The 27,921-nt window shown below is 44.5% G+C and overlaps 1 protein-coding gene across 20 annotated transcripts in view; it reads right to left on the reverse strand.

Annotated features, from left to right (window-relative positions):
• The window catches only part of LOC139391040 (E3 ubiquitin-protein ligase UBR5-like), a 42,356-nt gene that overhangs the window by 10,496 nt on the left and 3,939 nt on the right, over positions 1 to 27,921 (reverse strand). For 7 of the 20 annotated variants that reach the window (XM_071138661.1, XM_071138593.1, XM_071138609.1 and 4 more), the window contains exons 2-40: positions 27,276 to 27,320; positions 27,044 to 27,125; positions 26,722 to 26,798; positions 24,390 to 24,512; positions 23,463 to 23,751; positions 23,099 to 23,258; positions 22,644 to 22,793; positions 21,813 to 22,024; positions 21,412 to 21,528; positions 20,896 to 21,161; positions 20,523 to 20,640; positions 20,152 to 20,357; positions 19,809 to 19,918; positions 19,305 to 19,417; positions 18,833 to 18,994; positions 18,505 to 18,616; positions 18,222 to 18,376; positions 17,887 to 18,084; positions 15,955 to 16,165; positions 15,515 to 15,641; positions 14,976 to 15,223; positions 14,573 to 14,693; positions 14,212 to 14,309; positions 13,807 to 13,964; positions 13,595 to 13,686; positions 13,318 to 13,464; positions 13,044 to 13,162; positions 12,794 to 12,920; positions 12,396 to 12,525; positions 11,912 to 12,072; positions 11,395 to 11,634; positions 11,089 to 11,212; positions 10,765 to 10,885; positions 10,511 to 10,642; positions 9,028 to 9,285; positions 8,517 to 8,788; positions 8,064 to 8,281; positions 7,699 to 7,932; positions 7,389 to 7,462 (exon numbers count right to left, since the gene is read on the reverse strand). In XM_071138661.1, coding sequence (XP_070994762.1) covers positions 7,389 to 7,462; positions 7,699 to 7,932; positions 8,064 to 8,281; positions 8,517 to 8,788; positions 9,028 to 9,285; positions 10,511 to 10,642; positions 10,765 to 10,885; positions 11,089 to 11,212; positions 11,395 to 11,634; positions 11,912 to 12,072; positions 12,396 to 12,525; positions 12,794 to 12,920; positions 13,044 to 13,162; positions 13,318 to 13,464; positions 13,595 to 13,686; positions 13,807 to 13,964; positions 14,212 to 14,309; positions 14,573 to 14,693; positions 14,976 to 15,223; positions 15,515 to 15,641; positions 15,955 to 16,165; positions 17,887 to 18,084; positions 18,222 to 18,376; positions 18,505 to 18,616; positions 18,833 to 18,994; positions 19,305 to 19,417; positions 19,809 to 19,918; positions 20,152 to 20,357; positions 20,523 to 20,640; positions 20,896 to 21,161; positions 21,412 to 21,528; positions 21,813 to 22,024; positions 22,644 to 22,793; positions 23,099 to 23,258; positions 23,463 to 23,751; positions 24,390 to 24,512; positions 26,722 to 26,798; positions 27,044 to 27,125; positions 27,276 to 27,320 — 6,107 coding nt within the window. The remainder of the gene's footprint in view (positions 1 to 7,388; positions 7,463 to 7,698; positions 7,933 to 8,063; positions 8,282 to 8,516; positions 8,789 to 9,027; positions 9,286 to 10,510; positions 10,643 to 10,764; positions 10,886 to 11,088; positions 11,213 to 11,394; positions 11,635 to 11,911; positions 12,073 to 12,395; positions 12,526 to 12,793; positions 12,921 to 13,043; positions 13,163 to 13,317; positions 13,465 to 13,594; positions 13,687 to 13,806; positions 13,965 to 14,211; positions 14,310 to 14,572; positions 14,694 to 14,975; positions 15,224 to 15,514; positions 15,642 to 15,954; positions 16,166 to 17,886; positions 18,085 to 18,221; positions 18,377 to 18,504; positions 18,617 to 18,832; positions 18,995 to 19,304; positions 19,418 to 19,808; positions 19,919 to 20,151; positions 20,358 to 20,522; positions 20,641 to 20,895; positions 21,162 to 21,411; positions 21,529 to 21,812; positions 22,025 to 22,643; positions 22,794 to 23,098; positions 23,259 to 23,462; positions 23,752 to 24,389; positions 24,513 to 26,721; positions 26,799 to 27,043; positions 27,126 to 27,275; positions 27,321 to 27,921) is intronic. The other 13 variants (XM_071138678.1, XM_071138601.1, XM_071138685.1 and 10 more) reach the window with 8 other exon arrangements.

A 27,921-nucleotide genomic window follows, 5' to 3' on the forward strand; every position in this document is an offset into this window, starting at 1 on the left:
CAAAAGTATAACAACTTTTTGGACGACATGGGTCCCATTATGCCTGCCGAAAACCAAACACTGCATTCCACAGTAAGAACTTTAACCAATGGTCAAGCATGTTTATTGAACCCTTATTTTACCAGGTAAGTTGACTGAGAACACATTCTCATTTATAGCAACGACCTGGGGAATAGTGCCAAAGCAACAACTCTTCTTGGGGTCCAGCAAAATTAAGGCAGTTTAAACAAATTTAAAAAACATACAATACATTCAGATTTCACAACACACTGTGTGCCCTCAGGCCCCTACTCCACCACTACAACATATCTACAGTACTAAATCCATGTGTATGTATGTATGTATGTATGTATGTATGTATGTATGTATGTATGTATGTATGTATATATATATGCGCGTGTGTGTCTGTGCCAATGTTTGTTTCTTCACAGTCCCAGCTGTTCCATAAGGTGTTTTTTTGTTTTTTATCAGTTAAAAAAAAAAATCTAATTTGACTGCTTGCGTCTGTTACTTGATGTGGAATAGAGTTCCATGTAGTCATGGCTCTATATAGTACTGTGTGCCTCCCATAGTCTGTTCTGGACTTGGACTGTGAAGGGCCCTCTTGTGGCATGTCTTGTAGGGTATGCATGGGTGTCCGAGCTGTGTGCCAGTAGTTTAGGCAGGCAGCTCATAAATAAAAGTAGTGATAAAGTCAATCTCTCCTCCACTTTCAGCCAGGAGAGATTGATATGCATATTATTAATATTAGCTCTGTGTACATCCAAGGGAAAGCCGTGCTGCCCTGTTCTGAGCCAATTTTCCTAAGTCCTTTTTTGTGGCACCTGACCACACGACTGAACAGTAGTCAAGGTGCGACACAACTAGGGCCTGTAGGACCTGCCTTGTTGATAGTGTTGTTAAGGCAGAGCATCACTTTATTATAGACAGACTTCTCTCCATCTTAGCTACTACTGCATCAATATGTTTTGACCATGACAGTTTACAATCTAGGGTTACTCCAAGCAGTTTAGTCATCTCAACTTGCTCAATATCCACATTATTACAAGATTTAGTTGAGGATTAGGGTTTAGTGAGTGTTTTTTTCCCCAAATACAATGCTTTTCGATTTAGAAATATTTATGGCCAACTTATTCCTTGCCACCCACTCAAACTAACTGCAGCTCTTTGTTGAGTGTTGCAGTCATTTCAGTTGCTGTAGTAGCTGACGTGTATAGTCATCTGGATACATAGACACACTGGCTTTACTCAAAGTCAGTGGCATGTCGTTAGTAAAAATGGAATAAAAACAAAAAAGGGCCTAAACAGCTACCCTGGGGAATTCCTGATTCTAACTGGTTTATATTTGAGAGGCTTCCATTAAAGAACACCCTCTGTTCTGTTTGACAGGTAACTCTTTATCCACAATATAGCAGGGGGTGTAAAGCCATAATACAAGTTTTCCTGACAGCAGACTATAATCGATAATGTCAAAAGCTGCACTGTAGTCTAACAAGACAGCCCCCATAATCATTTTATCAATTTCTCTCAGCCAATCAGTAATTTGTTTAAGTGCTGTGCTTGTTGACTGTCCTTCCCTATAAGCATGCTGAAATTCTGTTGTCAATTTGTTGACTGTGAAATAGCATTGTATCTGGTCAAACACCATTTTTTCCAGAAGTTTACTAAGGGTTGGTAACAGGCTGATTCGTTGGCTATTTGAGCCAGTAAAGGGGGATTTACTATTCTTGGGTAGCGGAATGACTTTAGCTTCTCTCCAGGCCTGAGGGCACACGCTCTCTAGTAGGCTTAAATTTAAAAGATGTGTCAAGTAGGAGTTGCAATATCGTCTGCTATTATCCTCAGTAATTTTCCATTCAGATTGTCAGACCCTGGTGGCTTGTTATCGTTGATAGACAACAATTCTCACCTCTTCCACACTGACTTTACGGTATTCAAAATAACAATTGTTGTCTTTCATAATTTGGTCCGATATACTTGTGTAGTGTCAGCGTTTGTTGCTGGCATGTCATCCCCAAGTTTGCTTATCTTGCCAATGCAAAAGTCATTAAAGTAGTTTGCAATATCAGTGGACTTTGTGATGAGTCGTCTGATTCAATGACTGAAGGAGCAGAGTTAGCTTTTTTTCCCAAAAATGCCATTTAAGTTGCCCCAAAGCTTTACTAACATTCTTTATTTGTTTCATAGTGTAGTTTAAGTTTTATTTAGTTTAGTCACATTTTCTTAAATTTGCAGTACGTTTGCCAATCAGTTGGACTGCCAGACTTAATCGCCATACCTTTTGCCTCATCCCTCTCAACCATACAATTGTTCAATTCCTCATCAATCCAAGGGGATTTAACAGTTTTTACAGTAATTTTCTTAAAGGATGCGTGCTTAATAATAACTGGAATAAGTAGTTTCATAAACGTGTCAAGTGCAGCGTCTGATTGCTCCTCATTACACGCCACAGACCAGCAAATATTCTTTACATCAACAAAACTTATTGTATGAACTCATACACTATATTAGGCCCAGCCTTTGGAACTTTGGTTTTCATAGATATTGCTATTATATTGTGATCACTACATTATATGAATTTGGATACTACTTTAAAGCACAAATCTGCAGCGTTAGTAAAGATGTGATCAATAAGATGATTTAATTCCTGTACTGTTTGTAACTACCCTGGTTGGTTGCCTGACAACATGATCCAGGTTGCAGGCACTTGTTAGAGTTCAAGGTTTTTTCCTGAGTGGGCAGCTTGATGATAGCAAGTCAATATTTAAAAATCACCCAGAAAATATACTTCTCTGTTGATATCACATATATTATCAAGCATTTCACACACATTATCCAGATACTGACTGTTAGCACTTGGTGATCTATACAATCTTCCCACAAGAATGGGCTTTAGGTGAAGCAGATGAACCTGTAGCCATATTACTTCAACAGTATTTAACATTAAATCATCTAAGCTTTACAGGAATGTGGTTCTGAATATAGATCGCAACATCGCCTCCGTGGGCTTTTCAGTAGATGTTATAACCATGTATTCCTACCGCTGTATCAAAGTATTATCTAAGTGAGTTTCAGAGATAGAATATGAAATGTAATCTGTTACAAGCACGTCATTGACTTCATGGACCTTGTTTCTTAGGCTGCATATGTTAATATGGGCTATTTTTTTTAGCACTTTCCTGTGTTGCTTGATTGTTTTTAATGCTTTACTGGGAAGCTTGTCGAGGTAGACTTACTCAAGTTATTTACATTGGAGCGGAGAGTGCAGGCTGAGCTGCATAAAGTGGTCTTCCTATTATTGCACACCGCCTCAGTGCTAACAGTGTAACTCTGGTTTACAGGCTCATGGTGACCGCTTACAATAGCTGTAGAATAAACAGATGTATTTGGGGCAATTAGGGGTACATAAATTACTTACATTGTTTGCCAATGCCATTAAGATCATATACACTTGATGCAGCATTATGACGACTCATTGTCACAATGGTAGGGATTAACTGAGCAGGTCTTGGTTCATTTACCAGTCATGGTTTTAACGCAGCCTTGAAATGCGTGGACAGAGTCCAGGAGCCAAGATGATTTGGATGGACTCCGTCATTCCTGAGAGTATCTTCTGCTTCCAGAAGGTGTCAAAGTTATTAATAAAATTGACTCCAGCAGAGGTGCAGTCTGCTGAATCTTTCACACCTGCGGCCCAACGATGGTACTGGACCTGAAATGATTGGCCGTTTTTGGGAGTCTTTTAATGCTAAAATCAGTTCTTTAAAATACATTTTTAAAATGTTCAGAGCTAGCCCTCCTGATGTCGTTTGACCTCACATGGACTATGACAGTGTCAGCTCTGGGCATCTGTGGTAGAACAGACAGAAGCAGCCTTATGTCCTGTACTCGTGCTCCTGCGTAGTACAGGGTTTTCACCATGGAGCTGCCTATGATGACAGCTGGTGATGTTGAATGGGCCGGTCTCTAAGGCAGCCTCACGGTCTGGTGAGGCTGGGAGCTCCGAGGATTTGAACCCGAGGTAGAAGCCACCGGAGAGGGAGACAGAACCGAGGACGAAGACGCAGGTACCTCCGGATTAGATCTTGATTGAAAAGCCACCAAGGACCAAGGTGCTGGAACCTCTGGATCCAGGGCGGAAAAGCTGTTTTTGGTCCGTGTCAGTTCCGGGTTCAACATCTCCATAGAGACCCTCGTTGCCAGAGGACGCCTTCTTCGATTTCCACGCCGAGTGACGTACCTCCATGGCTGGTTGGTTGGGTTGAGATCAGCTCTGTTCTCCAGGGAAGGGGGGAGACCCCTTCTGGGATGGAACCCTGCCTAACACCAGCTGTGGAGAGCCGACACGGCGGCAAAACTTCCACCAGACCAGAGCGGCGTCCAGCTACTGGGGTGGAAGGAAAAAGTAGGTGTCCGTGGGTTCTCCAGTAGCTTATGTAAGTTTGCTACTTGTTTGCTAAGAGTAGCTACTTTGCTCCTGTAGTCCTCCGCAAGCAAGCAGTTGCTACATTGAAAGTCAGCGCGGTCCACATTGTCCCGGAACAATGCAAAGTAAACACAGCTCCTGCAACGCTGGAAATTTTCAATGGCGGCCTCTATTTGAGTCCGCCGAGACAGCTAGGCTTTGCGTCTCTCCCCCTATACAGAATCTGTCAGGATACCGGGAGAGATAGCGGCGCTCACAAAAATGTAGCCCAACAGAGCCGCAGGCTCAAAAATAACATAGAATTATTTAAAAACAGCCAGCTTTTAAACTGAGATCTTTAGTTCAGGTTTCAGCGCTCGACAACATACTAGTGCTAGTGACGTGCTGTTGCTACATGACACCCCTACTCTCACGATAAGTGCCATGGGATCTTTAGTGACCACAGAGTCAGGACACATGTTTAACTTCCCATCCCGAAAGACAGCACCCTACACAGGGAAATGGCCACAATCACTGCCCTGGGGCATTGGGATATTATTATTTTTTTTAGACCAGAGGAAAGGGTACCTCCTACTGGCCCTTAACTTCTTTGGGGTAGGGGGCAGTATTGGGTAGCTTGGATGAAAAACGTGCCCAAATTAAGCTGCCTGCTACCCAGCCGTAAAAGCTAGAATATGCATATAATTAGTACATTTGGATAGAAAACACTGAAGTTTCTAAAACTGTTTGAATAATGTCTGAGTATAACAGAACTCATATGGCAGGCAAACGCCTGAGAAGAAATCCAACCAGGAAGTGGGAAATCTGAGGTTTGTAGTTTTTCAACTCAGCCCCCATTGAAAATAGTGGGATGTGAGTTATGTTTCACTTCCCAAGGCTTCCACTAGATGTCAACAGTATTTACACACTGTTTTGAGGATTCTACTCTAAAAGGAGGGGCTCATAAGAGCTCTTCGAGTGAGTGGTCTGGCAGAGTGCCACAGCCTCGGTCTGGCGCGCTCACGTGAAAGGTAGCTACGTTCCACTTCATTTGTACAGACAAAGGAACGGATGGAATATTAATGAAGTTATGTTAAAAACATCCTAAAGATTGATTCCATACTTAGTTTGGCATGTTTCTACGGGCTGTAACGGAACATTTTGAACTTTTTGTCCGACGTTCTGCGCGACCTGAATGCGCTTTTGGATTTGTTTACCAAACGCCCTTACAAAATAAGATATTTGGACATAACCGATGGACATTATCGAACAAATCAAACATTTATAGTGGAACTGGGATTCCTGGGAGTGCATTCTGATGAAGATCAAAGGTTAGTGAATATTTAAAATGCTATTTCTGAGAAATGTTGACTACCCAATATGGCGGGTATCTTTTTGGCTGCTTTGTTGTCTAAAAACTGTACTCAGATTATTGCATGGTTTGCTTTCTCCGTGAAGTTTTTTTAAAATCTGACACAGCGGTTGCCTTAAGGAGAAGTTTATCAAAAGTTCCATGTATAATAGTCGTATCTTTATCAATGTTTATTATGAGTATTTCTGTAATTTGATGTGGCTCTCTGCACAATCACCGCATGTTTCAGAACTACTGAACGTAATGCGCCAATGTAAACTCAGATTTTTTTTTATATAAATATGAACTTCATCAAACAAAACATACATTATTGTGTAACATGAAGTCCTATGAGCGTCATCTGATGAAGATCAAAGGTAAGTGATTAATTTTCTCAATTTCTGCTTTTTGTGACTCCTCTCTTTGGCTGGAAAAATGGCTGTGTTTTTCTGTGGCTTGGTGGTGACCTAACAATCGTTTGTGGTGCTTTCGTTGTAAATCCTTTTTGAAATCAGACACTGTGGCTGGATTAACGAGAATTTTATCTTTAAAATGGTGTAAAATACTTGGAAACATGAGGAATTTTTATTATGAGATTTGTTGTTTTGAATTTGGCGCCCTACACTTTCACTGGCTGTTGCGGGGGGGGGGGGGGGGGGGTTCTGCTAGTAGAACGGGGTTCCGCTAGACAAGTTAATGTGATTGGATGTTAATTATTTGACTAGGCTACCTGTATTTGACATTGTGTCGTTATTTCGCTGAACACTACATGGTTTCATTCCATTTTTAGCTGTGAAACGAGGCTACTCAGGCGAGAAAAAAACCCTCACCCAGATGTTTAGCCCCGTTGGTAAATTAAAATGCACTGTTTGAAAATGTGAAATCACTTTTATTTGGCGTACCCCTGACGGCATTTCGCGTACCCCAGTTTGGGAATACCTGGTCTAATCTAAGTCCAGACCTAATTCCAATTGAGTTGTGGTGGCAGGACTTGAAAATAGCAGTTCATGCTTGAAAACCCACAAATGTCGCCGAGTTAAAGCAGTTCTGCATGGAAGAGTGGGCCAAAATTCCTCCACAGTGACGTGAGAGACTGATCAACAACTACAGAAGCGTTTGGTTGGAGTCATTACAGCTAATGGTGGCACGACCAGTTGTTGAGTGTAAGGTGGCAATTACTTTTTTTTGGGTTGAAGATCTGATAATTCAGTATAAAAAATATGCAGAAGTAGAGAAAATTATAAAAAGGGGCAAATACTTTTCACAGCACTGTTCACTAACAGTGACTAAAGGTGGCTGATTGAGCAAACAGTTTAAGTGTCGTTTGTCAGATTTAAGTGACTCAAAAAGGGCAACACTGTTTGTCTAATCTGAACTTAACTGTACCTTTGGGAGCTGCCCTCTTCTTTTTGCCTCGTTTCTGCCTAACTGCCTTTCTTCTGGCTTGTCTGCCTTGCAATACCAGAAAACAACCTAACAGTGCTCCACATGTCAATGGACTAGTAACTCACTCTTAAAACGGCTATCTATCCAACTGAGGTGAACAATAATATATTAAGACACCTGTATGAGAACACTTCAAACAGAACACACAAATATCAAAGCATATCATTCATAATTCAATTAACTTACTTTGATTGGTGTCCTCGTCATTCTCATGTTCAGAATCTTCATTGTCCAGTCCCAGTTCCAGAATCTCTCGGCTCCTGTGGGGTAAACGAATAGAGTTAAATCACACTGAATATTTGACAGTGGAGTCAGTGAGGGGAGTCAGTGGCTCCTTCTCAATTAGGCTTTCCTTGATTCCCCACGTCCTCGCTTCCTTCTCAAAAAGCATTGCAGAAGAAGCCAAGGTCAGAGGTGAGGAGCCATGGAGGAATGGAGAAAATAGTCAAGAAAGAGTCAGTGTAAACATGTCCATCCATTCCAGGGGAGTCAGTACCTCTTGCGGTCCATCTGTGTTGTGTCCAGAGTTGTCTGCTGGTTCATGGCTTTGATCCAGTAGATGAGGGCCTGGAAGACGTAGGCCACGTGTTTGAGAGAACACACATCCAGCACAGGCAGAACGTCAGAGTGCTCGTCATTATGGGAACGCATCAGAGACAGGGCGTAGTTCAGGAAGTCACCCCGCGCTGACATCATCCCCTGACGCACTGTCAGCAGAGTGGCCGCACGCCTGGGAGGAAGGAACACACACATCAGCGACTTGAAATATAATCCATAAACAATGGCAAACTAGTGGGGGCCTACGAAACACTGCTGATTGCCAATAACACATTCTACTATTTTGGGTTACACTTATTTTACCCAGACCTCCGTCCCTCCAAGGTGCGGAGGCTGGCTTCCTCGCGGGCGGTCATGCGCTCCCTGCGGGCGGAGTGCTGCGAGGCGTGGAGGGGGTGGGATGGGTGTCCGGGGTCGCCTGCTGAGGACAGGGCCGAGCCGTAACGCAGCTGAGCCTCTGTAGAGTCCATGATGGACACCATCCAGTTCCACGTAGGGATCAGCTTCTCCTCAACAAAGTTCTGGTGGTTTAACAAACAGATAAGCTCGTTTCAGTCAGAACGTCAATAACACTTGTGTAGTGTAAAAGTCAATCAAATTTGCATCTCCACAAAACGGTTAGTCACTTTATTCAGAAAGGTGTGGACAAAATAATTATCCTATAAAATACATCCAGAACCACTTTGTTGACACTAACATGTGTCAACATTGGTAGGTAACATAATGCAATGTGATCTGTGTGTGGGTCTGTGTCACCTGCAGGTTGACAGCGTCCTGGTAGGTGAGTTTGACTGCAGCAGGGTACTGGGAGTAGACCAGGTGGTTGTACTTGGGGATGAGGCTCATCAGGTCAGAGATCTGTCTGATGACGATGCTGTAGGCCCGGGCTAAGCTGGAGGCTGACGTCAGGTAGCTGGACGAGTTGGAGGCCTCCAGAGCTGCAGCCGCAGCGGCCGCGCTGGTGCTGATGGCACTGCTGCGCCGCAGGTTGGATGGGTCGATGTAGATCAGACCGGTGGAGCTCGCTGCTGGGCACAGAGACATGAGCGTCAGCACAGACAGACCTCACCAACATAGTCCCCAGCAAAACATACCAAAAATGTCCCACTGACTCAGTCCAATATTCTCTTGCGATAGAATGACAGACAAAAGACATTTAAAAAAAATCAATACAAGACTGTCCTAAATGCAGTCCATCTTGGATGTGTCAATATGAGAGTGCTGGTGCGTACAGCCTAGATATTGTGTGTAGTAGTTTAGTGCTGACCAGCGGGGGTGGAGGAGCTGGAGGGGGCGCTGCCCGTGGTTCTCTGGCTGGGGGTGTTGCGTACAGCCCACTGCATGGAGCGTGGCGCCTGGGCAGCACTGTTGACGTGCGAGGCGGTGGTGGTCCTCTCCAAGGGCTCATCCAATAGAAAGGTCTCCTGGTCCACGTCATCGCTCTGGCTGCTGCTGCTGTCCGAGTCGCTCGAGTCGTTGGACTGGGAGTCGTCCTCTGAAAAGAAGGCAGGGACACTGCTGGCACCTTGGTGGAGAGGGATGGGAAGACGAAGGGGGATTAGGGAGAGATGGGGAAATAGAGGAGGATGGGGAAACAGAGGAGAGATGAGTGTGAGTGGCTGCTCACCTTGCCAGGTAGCAGGAGTGCAGGTTAGTATTCCACACCACTGCCATGTTATATTGAGCGGCTAAACTCAGCTTAAACAACGCTGCTTCTTGTTGTTCAAATTAGGCTAAAGTACCACAGTTTCACCAGGGTGCAGTTTAGAATGTTATTTCGCCTATCGCATAGGAATAAACGCATAAAATATAATAAATAACAGAATTATTGCTTTTAATTGGGACTCCTGTTCTATTCATTCTGTTTCCAGCTATGCATTTAATCCTATCTGATGGGCTAAATCCAGATCGATCACTCTGAAAAACTGGGCCATCATAGGTTTTTATTTCTATTGTTGGTCTTATTGAGTGATCTTAGTAGTGTCTGATGGGAAAAGACACCATAATTATAAATATTTCCTGACTTTTCCATATCAAAAGCAATTACAACCACAAACAAAGAATCAAAGGCAAAATGTAGAAACCCCACACCAGCTAGCAAGTCTAAAGAAAGTGAATAGATTGTTATTCAGGGAGAAACACCAACAAGACAGTTAGACTTGGGAGTAAGATATTATTAGTTGATGAGAACCATGGTGATATGTGAGATGGAGGGCAATACTGGGTGAACTCCTTAGGATAAACTGTGTGTGCACCTCAAATGTCACTTTAGCCCTGACATATTATGCATTGTAGTAAAAAGGAGCCCATACCAACATTTTGAAAATATTCTACATCCTGCAAATGAAATACATTGAGTAATGAAACCCTAGTAGTAGACTAGTTGGTCTGCAGTCTTAAGCCATGTCAATAGTGGTAAGAACAATGTGACCTAAAAAAAAAATAAATAGGGCCTCTTCCCTTTTACTAGCTGGTGTGACGGCCAGTCAAGACTGGTGATAATGAGACAGAAAAATAGTTAGTCCGCCTGAACAGCAACTGAATATTAAAGAGGGCGTTGAGGCAGAAAGCGATTTCCATTTAGCAGTCTCTGGAACTCAGGTAGAATCGTTAAATGAGGTCATTTAGATGGCTGGCTGGCCAGTGGCCACATCACAGAAGAACATAAACCAGGGATTTAAATTTAATTAAAATGACAAGGACTTAAACTAAAATGTGAATACAAAAGATAATGGTGGGAATTATAATACCTGCTTCGGAGCCAGCAGTTGCTGCGGTGACAACACTCCTCCGCCCGCTGGCATTGTCCTGGTTGCTATGGTTACTCTCGCTGTCGCTCTCAGTCTCTGCAGCAGCCAGCAGATCCAACTCCATGTCGCTTCCTGGAGAGGAAAGGACATAACCCTCTTCAACCACCATCAGCATCACTGTCAATAATTAGTAGAAAGGTTGTAAAATTCTACCACATTAGTGGTAAAAAAGTCAGTCCAGTCTAGGTTCTCACCATCCTCATCATGTTCATCATGCTGTCCCTCTGCCTCAGTGTTCTCCTCTCCCTGTTCTCCCTGTTCCTCCTGGTCTTCATGGTGATCCTCCTCCCCGGCAACGCCCTCGACAACCTCCACCTGCCACAACAGAGGTAGACAGTTGGGAATCAGTACTGAGAAAGCAAATGTCATCAAGGGTTGGGTTCAATTCCATTTCAATTCAATCAATGTCAGAAGTAAACTGAAATTCTAATTAAACTGACAGCAACCCTGATTACACCCAACACTTTGATCTTTGCCCCCCCCCATTGATATGTTCCTTTTCTAGTGAGACTCTTCACCTCTTCAACATCAGCAGACACAATGTCATCCTGCTCCTCGTCTCTCCCTCTGACCGGCTGGGACTGGCTGCTGCGGCGAGGCTGGGGGTTCCTGATGATGTAGGACGATGCAGTCTGACTAGAACTGACACACACAGGCAAACAAGACCATTTGAGTTAACGCCAATGTTTAAATCCAAGCCACTTTAAACCAATTTATACATATACATTTATACTTCCCTAGATTATAGAAGACCTCAAAATCAACAGAGCTGGGGAACACAGTCTGCATGTCTGTCTGTGCGAATGCAGAGTAAAACCACTCACTTGCTGGACTGGTCTGGGGAGGGTCTCGGTGGCAAGGGTTCCACAGAGAAGAGTTCCTCGCTGCCCTGCACGGCATCGATGCTGGTGCTGGCCAGGGTGAAGGGGGCGGTAGGCCGGGCGATGCCCATCCTCACAGGCACGATGAGGGACTCCGCCACGTTGCACAGCTCCTCCACCGCATAGGGCAGCAGGGCCTGGAACACACGCCTGCACTTCCCAATGGGCTGGGGGATGAAGTTACTGGAAGAAACAACGAGAAAAGAGATTAGATGTCAACTGGAAGTATCAAATCAGTCCTTGCTGCTATGTTTATATTCCCCTAGGAGTGGGGAGCAGTACAAGACAAATAAAATGTGTTTAAATCCACTAAAGGGCTAGTCCAGTCCTTTAGTTTAGGTGATTTTAAAGGACTGGACTAGCCCTTTAGTGGATTTAAACACATTTTATTTGTCTTGTACTGCTTCCCCAGCCCTGTACAACAGGAAAATGCAGATCAATCTGGATTTGGTACTCATACTTTTTCTTTTTGGATGAAGCCATCTCGACGCTGAGGATAACAAACACCCTGGCCACAGAGCGCAGGAACCTCCTGGTGACGACGATGGCCTCCTCTCTCCGGCCAGGAGTGTACTTGTTCTGCAGCTCCTTCACCAAGGTCCCCAGTAGGGTGTCAATAAACTACAGGAGACAGAAGATTCAGAGATAGTTAGCTAACACACAGACCAGACCACCTTCAAGGTTGACTCCACATAGTTACACCTAGAGGGATAATGTTGCACTTGCCACATAGATAGGAGGTAGTGTACCCTCTGGGCAAGTTACTCTGACCCAAATTAAATTCTCCAATGAAATAGGTGGAGTCCAGGACTAGGCTTAATCTGTGTGAGAATCCGACCCTGAGAGAGGACTTGCAACAGAAGATGGGTGGTGCGTCCTGTAGGTGACTCCTGAAGCTGAGTAATTTAAGGGGGGGGGGGGGGGGGTAGACTGATCCGACTTACTGTTATGTCAGGGGCACACTTCACGATGAGGCAGTGTGTGAAGCAGTCCAGGCGGATGGTGCCACTCTGCTGGTTCAGGTACACCTGCTCCTCTGGAAGAAGATGGGCGATACGGCTGCTGGCACTCAGCCTGGAACACACAACCAGGACGCCAGAGTTAAAGGTGACACTACTAAGAGGACTCGTAACTGGTAAAACAGCTGCTCATCTGATGAGGTACATTTCAGGAAGAAAATGTGCTTGCTTCGGTAACTATTTTAGACAGCTGAAGTATAAATTGGAGGGATGGACAAAGAGGTAGGAGGGATGGCGGGATAAAAGAGAGGTTGGAGGAATGGACAAAGAGGTTTGAGAAGTGACACTGAGCTGGTGAAGGCAGGCAGGGCTAGAGAACTCACGGGTCTTTATTCTCCTGGGATCCGAACATTATCATGGACTTGAGAGCATTCCAGTCCTGCAGCACCCTCTCCAGGGCCAGCTGGGCGAAGCGTGGAGGTTCCAGGTCATGGTCCGGCATGTCAGAGTCTGACAGACAGGGAGGACAACATAAAAAAACTATTAGAATAGAGAATTGATGCCATCATGCTAGATTTTCAGTGTTACTTGAAGTGAAACCAGGCTTGCCAACAGTAGTAAACCTCCACCCACCTTCAGCATTGGCAGCCTTGCGGTTCCTGTCCTCTCTGATGCGAGGGGGCCGGTATTGGCAGTGCTCCACACTCTGCCTAGCAACAGTCTGCACCAGGAACAGAAGGATATGCTCCCCCCTGTTGGCCAGCCAGAGGAGGAAAAACACATTACTAAAGCCCCTGAAAAAACACCTTACAGATTGATTGAAGAGAACCAACATTGGATTTAAAAGCAATACGTGTTAACAATGAACAGAAAATACAGCCCACAGTCAGTCAGTGTGTGTGTTTACCGGCTGTTCGGACTGGTGACCAGGTTAGTGGTGGTGAGCAGTCTGTACAGCAGGTCCAGGCGAGCAGCTTTCTGTCCAGCGATCAGCGTCTTACACTTACACTTCTCCCAGCAGTCACAGTATGCAGTGGGAGAGGTCCTCTTGAGTCTGGGGAGAAAGACATTAAAGGCCTGGTGCAAATCCCCTGTATCAGATGCAGTGATGCATTACAACAGTATAAAACCGGGATGTAAGTAATAAAATCCACTAACATCAGGATGAAGAGTGAAATACATACTTGCAGTCGTGTCCTTTGTGACACACCCTGGCGCACTCAGTGCAGCAGCAGAGAGACTCCAACAGGCCGCAGGTCCGGCACTCAAAGATATCCTAGATGGGACAGAGAGTAAATGGTCAGCAAAGATTCCCATCTGTGAAAAGGCAAATCAGTGTGAACAGGTGACTCATTTGTTGTGCGTGTTGCATTGTCCTCCCAAGTGACCCACCCACCTGGTTGATGTGTTCAGCGCCTGTCCAGGTGAAGCTGCAGGTGTCGTTGCAGCAGAGGACGTAGAGAGGAGAGTCGTCAGGGTTGGTCCCCGAGGGACAAATCATCTCCATGAACACAGAGTCTGCATCCACCTTCTCAGTCATGCCGGGGTCTCCCACTACACAACAGGATTTGCAACAGAACATTAAAATATTGATTTTTATTAGGTTATTAAGTTTAGGTAGTCATCTCCACATTAAAAAAATGATACTCTCCTTATTAAACAGTACATGTATAATCACTTCATGTATAAATTAATGACTTATGTCTTTACATCAACATGTAGGCATTCATATCCATTAGTAGCACTGCCAAAGTCTCCTCTTTCTCAACCAAAGACAAATAAAGTGTAGTGAGTGATGTACCCTTGGCCATTTTCTGCGCAGCCTCCAGAACAGTAATGGCAGCTGGGTAAGCTCTCCCACTTACTGCCAGCATGAACGGGGTCATTCCACGGGCATCCCTGTCAAATACACACACACTCTTTAGAACAGCAACAGAAAGGAGGGGGGGACAAACATCAATAATAATGAGAGCAATAGTTAAGTATTTTAATGAAACAAGGCATTACGGTGTTATAAAATGAAAAAGCTTGCCCAGACCCATTGGCCTTCTCAACTCTCAATCTCCCACCTCAATCACACCTGCCTCTATCACAAAGAAAATACAAAAAAATGGAACTTTACTTAAGTTTTTTAAAGAAAGATGAAAACTAATTAGTCTTACTTGGCAGAGAGCAGCTCGCGGAGGTGTGGCCTAAGAACCATGCTGTCACACATCAGTTTGAGGATGAGGTGGGCGTTGGCCTTGCGGTCTTTAGACTCCACCACCGAAGACTCAGAGGGGCCTGTGGCAGGAGGATGGAACATGTCAGAGACATTGGGGAGAACAACAATAGGGTAACCCTAACTAACTCCACACCTGAGCATGTATGGCAGTATAGTGAGGAAGTAGCTAGCCATTGGTTGGTTCCAAATGGAATCCTATTCCTTATATAGAGGCTCTGGCCATAAGTAGTGCTCTAAACAGGGAATTAGGTGACATTTAGTACCACACAGGCTAGGTATTTGACCTGGTATAGTGGTGGAGTAGCTAGCTAGGTGTGGTTGTATCTAGATAGGTATCTAACCTGGTATAGTGGAGGTGCTGGGGCCCTGGCTGGTCCCTGTTGAGGCTGTGGTGAGAGATCCCACTGCAGGGGCCAGGATGAAGTCTATGTCACCGTCTGGGTCCATGGGAGGGGGGTCAGGCACCCAGCTGGGAGGGGCGATGGGTGGGGACACAGGGTCCTGGTGGTCGCTGGAGGAGGGGCCGGACTCGTGACGACCAAGCCCTGCTGCTCTCAGAGAGCGCCTCATCATCTCCCTCAGACGCAGCCTGCGTCAGACAGAACACACTTAACAGGTTACATGAGTGGTGGAAAGACAATAGGACTGACATGTAAACATAAATGGGCACCAAGATAGTGTTCTTGGTCTCAAGTGTCTTAAATGGCATCCTGATAGGTTTTTTAAGAATGGAAAAAAAGCCAATAGGCTCAGTAAAATTATTTAACTTATTGTGCATTATGGAACAATCAGTTAGTATAATCCAGTTCTTCAGTGTTTTTCATCATGAACATGTTGCCTGAAAGAAAATGGTCAACTTAAAAACTTATAAGTTAGTTACCCTCTGCTGCTAGAAGAGCCCGTCCTGTTCCCAGAGCTGTTGCTAGACACCACAGAGATTGCGTTGGCGATGGCCTCCACTGCTGACAGTCTCTCTGCAAACGTATTCCTCTCAGACCGTTCAGCTTCTGGAAAACACCAGCCCAACAGTTACCACACATATACACACACAGGGAGATGAAGAAATAATGGAAGTCAAATGGGAGATGGGAAAGATAACACAGAGGATGCCTCAAAACTGACACTGTGCCTTTGGAGACTTCAGGAGTCTTGACGCTGGTGTAACCTCACAGAAATTTCAGATTGGAATATATTGTGTAGAACAGATATGATTTGTGTTTCAGGTAAAACAAGGAATCCAGTTAACTCCATTTGTTGAATTCCATCTGCAATGTTTCATCTCGCTGTATACACCACCCAGCACTCTAGCCGTGGTTTTACCTTCCTCCTCCTTGGTCTCCTTGTTGCTGACGGGGAAGCAGACTGAGACACAGGCGTGGAGGATGTTGCGGTTGCCGTCGCAGCGGTGGCCCAGAAAGGAGTGGAGAACGTGGGGACTCTGCTCCAGGAGAACAGCCTGCTCCAGGTTGACCAGGTACTGACGACAGGCCTCAAAGTCACAACGCAGCACGTGCTGCATCAACGTCTGCTTCTGGAAACACAAGTTAAACAAAGTTATTTAAAGTGCATCAGCATCTCAATATACTTTACAGCGGGAATAAAAAATTGCAAAATACAAAAGCATTTATCAACAGAATACAATAAGGGAAGGTTTAAGGTTAAAAACATACTTTTCCTTGGCTAAAAAGCACATCCAATGTAGAGCCTAAACTCAGAAAAAAAAGAAACGTCCCTTTTTCAGGACCCTGTCTTTCAAAGATAATTCGTAAAATTCCAAATAACTTCAGATCTTCATTGTAAAGTGTTCATCGTAAACACTGTTTCCCAAGTTTGTTCAATGATCCATAAACAATTAATGAACATGCACCTGTGAAATGGTCGTTAAGACACTAACAGCTTACAGACAGTAGGCAATTTAGGTCACGGTTATGAAAACTTAGCACACTAAAGAGGACTTTCTACAGACTCTGAAAAACACGGAAGAAAGATGGCCAGGGTCCCTGCTCATCTGCGTGAACGTGCTTTAGGCATGCTGCAAGGCTTGAGGACTGCAGATGTGGCCAGGACAATAAATTGCAATGTCCGTACTGTGAGACACCTAAGACAGCGCTACAGGGAGACAGGACGGACAGCTGATCGTTCTCGCAGTGGCAGATCACGTGTAACACCTGCACAGAATGGCAACAACAACTGCCCGAGTTACACCAGGAACGCACTATCCCTCTATCAGTGCTCAAACTGTCCACAATAGGCTGAGAGAGGCTGGACTGCGGGCTTGTAGGCCTGTTGTAAGGCAGGTCCTCACCAGACATCACCAGCAACATCGTCGCCTATGGACACAAACCCACCGTCACTGAACCAGACAGGACTGGCAAAAAGTGCTCTTCTCTGTTTCGCGTTTATCGACGAAAGAATGAGCATTACACCGAGGCCTGTCCTCTGGAGCGGGATTGATTTGGAGGTGGAGGGTCTGTCATGGTCTGGGGCAGTGTGTCACAGCATCATCGGACTGAGCTTGTTGTCATTGCAGGCAATCTCAACGCTGTGCATTACAAAGGAAGACATCCTCCTCCCTCATGTGGTACTCTTCCTGCAGGCTCATCCTAACATGACCCTCTAGTATGACAACGCCACCTGTCATACTGCTCATTCTGTGCGTGAATTCCTGCAAGGCAGGAATGTCAGTGTTCTGCCATGGCCAGCGAAGAGCCCGGATCTCAATCCCATTGAGCACGTCTTGGACATGTTGGATCGGCGGGTGAGGGCTAGGGCCTGAGGGCTAGGGCCATTCCCCCCAGAAATGTCTGGAAACTTGCAGGTGCCTTGGTGGAAGAGTTGGGTATCATCTCACAGCAGGAACTGGCAAATCTGGTGCAGTCCATGAGGAGATGTACTGCAGTACTTAATGCAGATGGTGGCCACACCAGATACTGACGGTTACTTTTGATTTTGACCCCCCCCCCTTTGTTCAGGGACACATTGTTCTATTTCTGTTAGTTACGCCTGCAGAACTTGTCAGTTGTTGAATCTTATGTTTATAAATATATTTACATGTTAAGTTTGCTGAAAATAAACGCAGTTGACAGTGAGAGGACGCTTCTTTTTTGCTGAGTTTATATTGAGCATGTTTTTTTGGTCCAGAAGTAAGCTCAATCTAGGGAAACCTGCAAAAATGACAATCCTCCCAGTAACAAATTGACCATCAACTAAATAATCCCCTTTGCGCTTTAAATAATATCACATTTTGCTAACCTCCACAGCCAATATGATAATAGCAGCTTTCTTCTTGATGGTTGAGTTGGTGGGGAGGTTGGCCAGGGAGTGCACCCCCATGCCCAGGCTGGCGATGGGCGGCAGGTCCAGCCACTCAGGGTCTCGGATCCCGCCCATACAGTCTTTGGCCATTGGGTAAATTGTGCCATTTCCATCACGAAGGATGACTGGGGAGTCCTGGAAATAAAATGGTCAAAATGTGCTTAGAAAATAGGGAAATTGTTGGATATGCAATTGCCTACACGACCTTTTCGCAATACATGAAGCATGGCTATATTAGAAAAGGTTGTATTGAGTAGCGGAGAGGTGCTGACCTGTCCTGCGGTGAAGATCGCTACATTGCGTTCACTCTGCCCCAGGAAGGCCAGGTTACTGGTGGGGAAGTTATTCTCCTGCTCTGCTTTGCCTGTGGCCAGGTCAAAGATACAGTACCTCACCCAGTTACCAGTCTTCAGCACTGCGTGGACTCCTGAAGGGGCAGAAAATACAGCAAGTCAGAAATACACATAGAATTCATTCATATCCACACTTAAAACACTCAACACTACATTATCGGCATTCAACACCAACAAGAATTACTTCATTGTATTGTCTTACCTTTGGAGTCAACATTCACAGCCAGAATCTCAGCCTTCTCTGGGATGCAGAGTTTTTTAGGTGTACGCTGGAAGCAATCTGGAACTTTAGGAGTTCCACCAGTTTTTACCACCTGTTGATTAAAAGAGGCACCAGCTTTTAGACAAACATTTATACAACAGATGTAATACTACAATGACAGATACTTTTATTGTAAAATTGCGCTTAGATTGATTAGATAAATTGCACAAACATTAAACCATCACTGAAAACAAATTTCTTTGGGAGTAATAATAACTACACTATACTGTTATAAGTATGTGAGTAAGTGAGCGTCCAATAGTCGTACCTGTAACTCGTCTATTCTGAGCAGCCTACAGTCCTGCAGCAGTGAGGAGGGGTCAGAGTCAGTGATGGGAGCTGGAGCACTAGTCTGACTCGGCTGTGTGCTCACGCTGCTGGACGTCCCTGGAAACTTCACAGCTACATACGCACCGTCCACTTTCAGCACCTGAAGTTAAAAGACGGAGCTGTTGCAAATAGGGCCGTCGTGAAGACGCCAAAATAACAACGGACAGACAATCCACAGGATACAAAACATTTTACTACGGCTTTGAGTTCTGCTCTTAGGCATTTCTTTACATGTCAATGAAAACAGAAAAAAAACTAAATCTGAAAAATAGAGTAGAAGGTTTTAGAAATAACTAATCAAATGTGATAAATCTAAATATTTTAGTGTTAATAAAAACAAAACAATGGTGTCTATCCCCCAGTCTGCCAGAGAGCGTTAGGGTCTGGTCCCTTCCTGTAGCCACACCCACCTTTCCCACAGGGACATTTTTAACATCCTCCACAAACACCACTTCCCGAAGAGGCCACTGCTCCTCGTTCACCTTCTCCTCCTCTTTGGGAGCCGGGGTCGAGCGTCTTCGTTCTGTATGGGCAGAGAACACGCTAGGATATTCATACAACAGCAGACCAGGGTTAACAAACATGTAAAATACTCAGTGTGCTTGATTTAGCTTGTCCACTGTGCAAGGTGGGCGAGGTTTGCACTTTTAGGACTATTCTATCTGGGTTCCATTGTACTATGCAAGCTAAATCAATAGCAGCACAAGCATTTGACGGAAGTATTTAACCCAAGTCTCGTAAGCAGATACAGCAGATTTCATTATCAGATACAACAACTAGAGACAAACTCAAACTGCAAGCAAAAAAATTATTGAGACCTGCAATTGCCACACCATCTGTTTCAAAGGCAAATGAGTCATGGCAATATTAGAGCGAGAGAGGTGGTTAGTATAGTAGCTAGTAATGTGACGTACTGTAGGGCAGCGAGGCACTGCTAGCGATGGAGGAGGTGTCACTGCAGGTGGAGGCCGGGGAAGGAGGGGGGCCCATCTCAGTCTTTACCAACTCCGGCTTGCTCTCCGTTCTAAGGCGAGAATGGGTAGGATTGAGTTCATGAGTTTTGGAGACGAGTGTCTTTGATTTAGATTTGGAGTGGCTTAGAAGGGAACAAGCTGGTCTCAATTCACTCCCTACCCCTTCTCGTGGGCCTAACCCTTTGATATTTGCACATCTGCAAACAAAGAAGGGTTAGGGCCAAGGGAAAAGGGCAGGGAGCAAATTGAGATCAGCTGCTCTCTGAAATGGAAGTTAACTCACTTGATCTCCTGTGTCTTGGTGGTCTTGTCCATGTTCTTGAGGCTCTCTGGTGATCGCAGCTGGAACCTGCAGCTGTCGTTCATGTTCCAGACAGACTCGAGGAGCAGTCCCACCTTGGGGATCCCAGCGTTGACAGAAAAGGCAACAGCACCAGCGTGGTAGAGGGGGTTATTCCTCAGGCACACCTGGAGAGAGGACACAAACACCTGTTCACATTCGTTCAAAAGCAGTGTACGAGTGTACGCAACAGACATCCAACCGGATTCACAGGTGCAGAAAACAAAAACATTTCAGGAAAAAGGAACATTTATACACAGGGTTCTAATGCTCCCATAGTCTTGGTTTTATGTTTTAACGTTATGTTTTGTCACCTGCGTTCCCACGGTGATGTTGGGTATTGAGGAGATGCCGGCACTGGACTTTGGCTTCTTGTTCTTGGCTCTAGCCTTTTCAAGCATCTTTTTCCGTTGACTAAAAGGCACAACACCCCTGAGGAAACATTTCAAAACATAAACCACCAGATGAACCTTCTTGTACGCATAGACATCTCAAGGACCGAATTCTACATTTGCACTGGACATTTGAGTAGAGCGAGGGCCTCTGGCCAGCCACTGCCTGAGTTCAACTAGTAATTGTTATTTTTCAAATACTTTAGCTGCACTTGATTGAGCTTGCTTGGCACAATCCCAGTGCAAACCCAGCCAATCTCTCTCTCGGCAGTGAAGATTAAGTACTGTAACTCACCACCAGTACAGGCTGCTCTCCAGCTGGGCGCAGGTGTAGAGGGCACAGCAGTGCAGAGACACGATGCGCTCCCCCTGCAGCTCAGGGTAGGCCTGGGCACTGTGTTCCAGCTTGGATGCCACGCTGCTCAGGGTGTCATCCATCCAGGTCGCCACCTTGTTGGTCTCTGTGGCCACGGTGGCTCTGATGCTGTTAGCAGACAGCAGGGTTATCTTCTCATTGGCCAGGCCCAAGAAGGACACCCGGGGGTGGCGGATAGAAGGGTTCTGATTGGAGGAGGAGTCCATTTTTTATATATATATTTTTTTTAATGGGGTGGGTTTGCTAATAAAATGTGTATTTGAATGAAAACACCTATTTGCAAAGTAGTCCTCAGGAGGAGAGTTAATGTTCTTAGTGTACAGCACTGGTCTCTGATATATCATTTGAATTTTATTTGATAAAGTCTGCTGCTGAATCCTTCACATTGTTCATGCAATCAGTCCTGTTGGCTTGTTGTACAGTACTGCTGTTTACCTGTGTGTTTCTGTATGGTTCTGGTTCACTCCACTTCCACTGGTAGAGTTCCCCCTTAGAGCTCACTGCCACCAGCTCAGAGAACAAGGACCCGATGCTCACAAACTTCACACCATCCTGGACCAAAACGCCAACAGAAATATTACTTAGAAAAATGTGCTCATCTGATCTGTGCATATTAACCCAAAACAATATTGAGGATATAGACCTAGCGAAAACTTAAAACATATTGATAGAAATAAGCCAAGTGGGAAATCAATTAACATGATAAATTAATGCTGTCATGTTCCCTGAACAAGCTTTATTGACATCACATGAATGAATGAACACCAAAATGAGTGGACCTTGCCATTAATCAAATTATTCCATCAACCAATCGATCAATGTCCCCATCCTCCCACCTTGTCAGGCCACCACTGCAGCTCCTCGCCCAGAGAGACAGGGCTCTGGACGGGGATGTTCTTCTTGTCCAGGCTGGGCTCCCCCTCGCGGCTGGTGGAGCCCCTCTCCGTGTCAAACGAGGCCCCATCCAGCCACCTTCGCTCCCGCAACCTCAACACAGACTCGCGCTCACGCAACAGCTCTGAGTCACGCTCTAAGGGAAGAAGGAGAACTGGTATGGCAATGGGGTCACACCAGTGGGATAAAAGTAAGCCACTCTCTGGGGAAGACCCGTCAACAAATTAAAGAAATTTGTTTTTAGAATTATGCAAATAAGAGGGTTTTGGCAGTAAAAAGGTGAAAGTTAATAGTGGTGTCTGCACACTCACATGTTGAAATGTGAGGTAGGAAGACAGGTCAGGATAGATTAGAGATAGACATGCATTTACAAGGGAGAGGGTTTATCCTACAGCATACGGCTGCAGTAGAGAGTGGTGCCTGTAATGACAGGGTCTAATGGGCCTTTCTCAGAGGGCTCACTGAAGAACAGGTATTATGGCCATGCAGCACACTGAACACACATTCACAACACCACATCCACATGGGCTTTGCCGACAGGTTGAAAAGGAAAGACTAGTATTGACTTAAACAATATACCTCGACTATCAGAGAACCAAAAGCATATACTATATGTGGTGAAAAGTAATCTTACATCCATTTAGGTAACGGATAAGGTAACTTGTTACTACAACTATTTAGGAAGATAAATATTATTTCAATCTCCATCTCCTGACTACAGAAGAGGATGATGGTCCCTAGGCAGCAGCTCTGAGTGCCGTGTGGTCAGTTACCTCGCGAGGAACCCAGGCGGGACAGGGAGGAGCGTCTGAAGGAGGGGTAGCCGAAGTAGCTGATGTCCTCAGAGAACATGGCGTCAGCATCGATGATGACACTGGGGTGGGCTGAGTGGATGTCAGCATCCAGCAAGGACATCAGGTCCTCTGTAAGGTCAACACAAAAGAGAGGGATGTTAATGACATGACTATTAAGGTCCCATCAGGCAAGGGTCAAACCCATAGGTTAATAAAGACGTTTGCATTTAGAATTGTGAAAACTCCATCAGTTTCACAAATTTAGCAAATACCATCTACATAAAGCGTTCACATAAGCCCCTTAAAACCAGACCAAACGGTTTGAGAGCCCTCTGCTCTTCATACAAAGCTGCCATGCTGAGTCTTTCTTGCAATAGATTATCATCTTAATGAGAAAGCTGTAGAATACACATCAAGGTGAAATAAAGTGGTACCTCCAGGGAGGTAGGACTCGCTGGCTGTGTCATCGCCATCGTCACCGTCCTCATCGTCTCTGCTCAGTAGGTTGTTGACAGCCAGGTTGACATCCAGGTTGGTCCTCTGGAGCTCCCGGATGATCACACTCCTAGACTTCCCCTGGAGGACCACCTGAGCCTGGGGAAGAAGAGAGGCAACATGAAGATCACCACACAGAAATCAACCATGTGACGGTGGTGACTGAGCACCAGAGAGAAGTGAAGGACATGTGTTGAGGCCCTTTATGTGAGGGGCTCTGGTCAAGCAATAAAATTGTCATATGGTGGGGTCACTTTCAGAATTTAAATAAAAATGTAGTTGAGGACAGACAGTGGGTCTAACCTGGGAGATGAGTTCCTCTGGGATGACCGAGGCAGGGATGACAGGCTGGGGCTGGCTGCCCAGGAGACCAGAGCCCCGGTCCCTCCCTGTGCGGATCACCCTGGTCTGACGTCTCGAGTCCCTGGCAGCTGTAGATGACCTCCCAGAGGAGCCTCCACCACCTCCTCCACTGACAGCTCCTCCGACACCTCCTCCCCCTGCACCTCCTACACTGCTGCTGCTGCCACCGCCGCCACCACCACCACCTCCTCCACCTGATCCACCGTTCACCCCGGAGCTCCAGCGACTCCTGTTATAGCACAAGGCGAAGGTCAGGCACAGCAGTCAGCCACACAGCAGAAACTCAACTCAACACACGGCTGCCTGCCTGCACACTGGATTAGCAATTAACCGTGGGACAGCTGGCTTTCACAGAGAGAGCAGAGGTCCTAGGGTATTTATGCATACTGCAATTTGGAAGAAATAGTTTGGTAGCAAATGTCTTGTCATTTTTGAGAGATGAATTTGACTACATTAAATCTCATAATTAAGGGGCCAGTAAGGTAAGAAAAAAAAAACAAGGTGGAAAAAACAATGGAGGATGGTAGATTGCTTTCACCTAGTCTCATTGAAAATCAGCCCACAGCACATTTCTATCAAAGCTCAATAGGTATTTAATGTTTATGCCTTTAACCTCAGAGATGCTGCTGCTTTGGATTGAAGGTCCCAATTTCCAGGACAACTGTGTTACAAGGTCTGATTCTGACCACGTCATCTCATTTTACATGGACAATACCTGAATCCTGGATAGTAATGACATCAGCAGTCCTCCTGCAGCTGTCTTTGTCTAGGCCTAAGTGGCGCTAATGCACATGAAGCCATATAACGACTTTACCCGAGTGTGTCTAGGGGAGGTTTTTCCTGAGGGCCCTTACTGCCAGAACTTACCCAAGGGTGTTGCCTGCCAGTCTGCCCAGTGTGTCAGAGCCAGACAGGAACCAGGGAGGATCACTAGTCCTGCCTGGCCTGGAGCTCCTTCCTGTCCCTGAACCACTGCCACTCAACTTTGAACTGGAAACAAAAGACGGGAAGACGGGAGATCAGATCAGTTACTACATACCTAGTAGTCCCACATGGGACCAAAGATTAAGACGACAACCTGGGAGTGGAAATCCCAGGTTGTGGCCCATGTCTTAGGGCTTTTACATTTTTATGTTTAAGGTTAAAAAAAACCCAGGGGAAATGGAGACTAGCATGGCAACACCCTCGGGAATCAGAATTGGCTGCAACTCGTTCCGTCGTCAAGACTTATTCCTTTTTAAAGGTTCTTGGGATTTTTTAGGGCTGCGATTGCTAACTCCTAAAATATGATCATTTGATATCATCGGAGTGTATTGTGTTAAATACATTTGATGTCTATTGTACATGGATGTATGGATATGCTGCAGTCTACATTTAATTGAGTCAATTGCATTACATACTTGCCACCAAATCATAAGCAACGCCTGAGACTGACCATAACAGCAATGTCCTCTCTGAGATTCAAACCCATGACTCTTTTGTACACAGTATCTCAATATATTGTGAATTGCTTCCCAATGAAAGAATGCAGATACATTTTACGATTAGGCATTTTAGCAACACACAAAATATAGAAGTGTTTTATTTAGCAACTGAGTATAATAGGCCTAACAATGAGTTGTGCAGACTTCAGAGACCTGTAAACTTCAGACTTCACAGACCTGTAAAAATGTACATTTGTTTATCATTTATTACACAAGTATGACACTGTAAAAAAATGAAATATAGTGCAGTGTGACTGGATAGTATTCTGAGTGGAAGCTTTGTTCAGTCAGCTGTCAAAGTTACTGATTGAAAATGTGCAGTGCTTTTTCCACAGTAAGGCTTTCCAGTAAACCACAATGCGGCTGACTGCAAAGCCATTACCATCTGAAACCATGTCATTTTCTTTTCAAAAGTTCAGCTTATTTCACTGTGCCAGGCAACAAAACATATGCTCTGCAGAAAAGCTTAAAGTAAACCAGTCACATTGTTCAACAGTCATTCTCAGGCTGATTCACTTGCATGCTTTGCAACTAGAGGGCCTAGTACACAGTTCGATGCTGTTCTGCTGGTAAGATATATATGCTATCAATGAAACTCACAAATGCATGCCGGCCACCAACACAATCCCGAGCAAAAGCTAAAAGGGCATTCTTGCTCATACAAAATAAAACAAAGAAAAGCTCATTCATAAATGCAATTGGCTTTCAGAATGCTGCATAGATTTCCTAAATGATAAAATACCATTGCGAGCTTTGTTTTGTCTAGTTTTTTGGGGGGACAGTAAATTGCAGAGATGGAATAAAATACCAATGACTTATCTATAAACATACATTGTCCATGATGCAAAACACCTCAACACAGTGAACACTTTCTGGTCTTTCATTTGTCATAGTGTTTTAAGTGACTAAGTAATAACATAATGAAACCGTTCAACTAGTAAGCCTAAGGACTTAGTATGAACTCAGTGGAACTCAACTCGCAGGACTCACCATTGCTAGGCTTCAGCATGCAGGAGTCAAGGCAGACAAAATATCTCGCTGCGTTTTGTAAATACAGATCTAAAACGCTTCTATTTGTCAATTCTGCTCGGCTTCAGGCAGGGTTCGCGCCAAATCAAGAATGTAAAAGGACTCATTTTGTGCTTCAGTTGCACTTCCCCACTCAGATGAAATCTCTGCTCTCTCATAGGATCACCAGACAGCACTCTGACTGATATGATGTGTTCGGTACTTGCCTCCAGTGTAGTTTTTTCAGTAACAAGTTACAAAAAAAGATTTTCATCCGGCAAAACATTAGGAAATGTAGCTGGCTACATTCTTTCGATGACAAACATTACAAATATGATGGCCACCCATTGTTTTTGCAAAAAAATACCTTGCTTTTTCATTGCAAACTAATTTACTAGCCAAATGGCATTGCACTTCTGTTGTCATCGGATGAAAACAATTTTCTGCCGAATGTGTTGCACTAATGTGTTTTGTGTGAAGAAAAGGGGTGTACAACTATATAGTTCATCACTCTACTGAAGCAACAAACAAAAAAAAACTTTCAATATAAAAACACAGGTGAAATGGTTTAAAACGCAGATTTTTTTTAATGGTATATGTTTTGAAACCACCAATTTCTAAAAGCTAATGCAACCCCTGGTATATAAAGTTATCTTAAACTCCATTAGGATTAAACTATATTCCTAGTGTAAACAGTCTCGTCTCACCCATCGTTGCCATCTGGTTTGGTCAGCTCCAAACGATCAGGCTGGACAGCAAAGCTGATCCGACACACACGTCCATCCTGGAAAGAAAGAAATTACTACATATTATCAAAAATGAAAAGGTGATGATGGCATGTCACAAAAAAGACTGCACTAAAATATTTGTTTTATTAATAAATGGTGCTCTTATTTTTATTTTTTTTAAAGACTGTGCACTGTATAGGGAAATATGGTGCCATTTGGAATCACAACCGCCATCCAAAATGTAGAGGCAGTACAGCTCAAATGTTATTGATTGTAATATACAGAAATCCTTCGATGTTACCTCAAGCAGAAAGCCAGCATGGTTTGGGCCAACTACACATTGTTTTAAGGAGGCCTGCTCCAGCAGGTTGAGGTGTGGATGACTGCATTGGAAACAGATAATGTAGTGAATGTTAACATGTAGAAACCGCTATATACCTGTGGAACGTGGTCCCTGCTGAAAGACATGGCTGAATAATACATTTGCTTATTATTCCACAGTTAAAATAAAATACATCATATTCAAGTCTTACCTGTTAAAGTTGTATTTGTTGAGTTTCTCCGACACTTCACGAAGTCTGTTAAGGATAAAAAATTAAATAAAAAAACATTGACATTAGTGAGATTGTTCATTCCTGTTCACGGTATGAATCTGTGCAATTAACGGTCTGGAAATCCATGGCCAATAAGGACATTTCTACTAGTCTGTACTCTGTGTAGACTAAGGAGCAAGGCATCTGCTTGCACGACATTAACAAGAAGTCCGATGAGAATCTCAATAGTATCAAAATTACACACCAGCTTCAATTTTAAAAAAAATCTAAATAGCAGTATAGCTTAAACAGTTAGAGCATGGTGTGTATAACCACATGCACTGCATTGGGACTGTTGCCTTCACTCACAGGATGCCAGCGGGCAGGTCATTCCCAAAGTCAAAAGACAGAGGGAATGTGCGGAGCTACAGTTGAAGTCAGAAGTTTACATACACCTTAGCCAAATACATTTAAACTCAATTTTTCACAATTCCTGAAATTTAATCAGAGTAAAAATTGTGTCTTAGGTCAGTTAGGATCACCACTTTATTTTATGAATGTGAAATGTCAGAATAATATAATTATTTATTTCTGCTTTTATTTCTTTCATCACATCCGCAGTGGGTCAGAAGTTTACATACTAATT

Source organism: Oncorhynchus clarkii, chromosome 3, assembly GCF_045791955.1.
Source record: "Oncorhynchus clarkii lewisi isolate Uvic-CL-2024 chromosome 3, UVic_Ocla_1.0, whole genome shotgun sequence".
Taxonomy (NCBI): domain Eukaryota; kingdom Metazoa; phylum Chordata; class Actinopteri; order Salmoniformes; family Salmonidae; genus Oncorhynchus; species Oncorhynchus clarkii.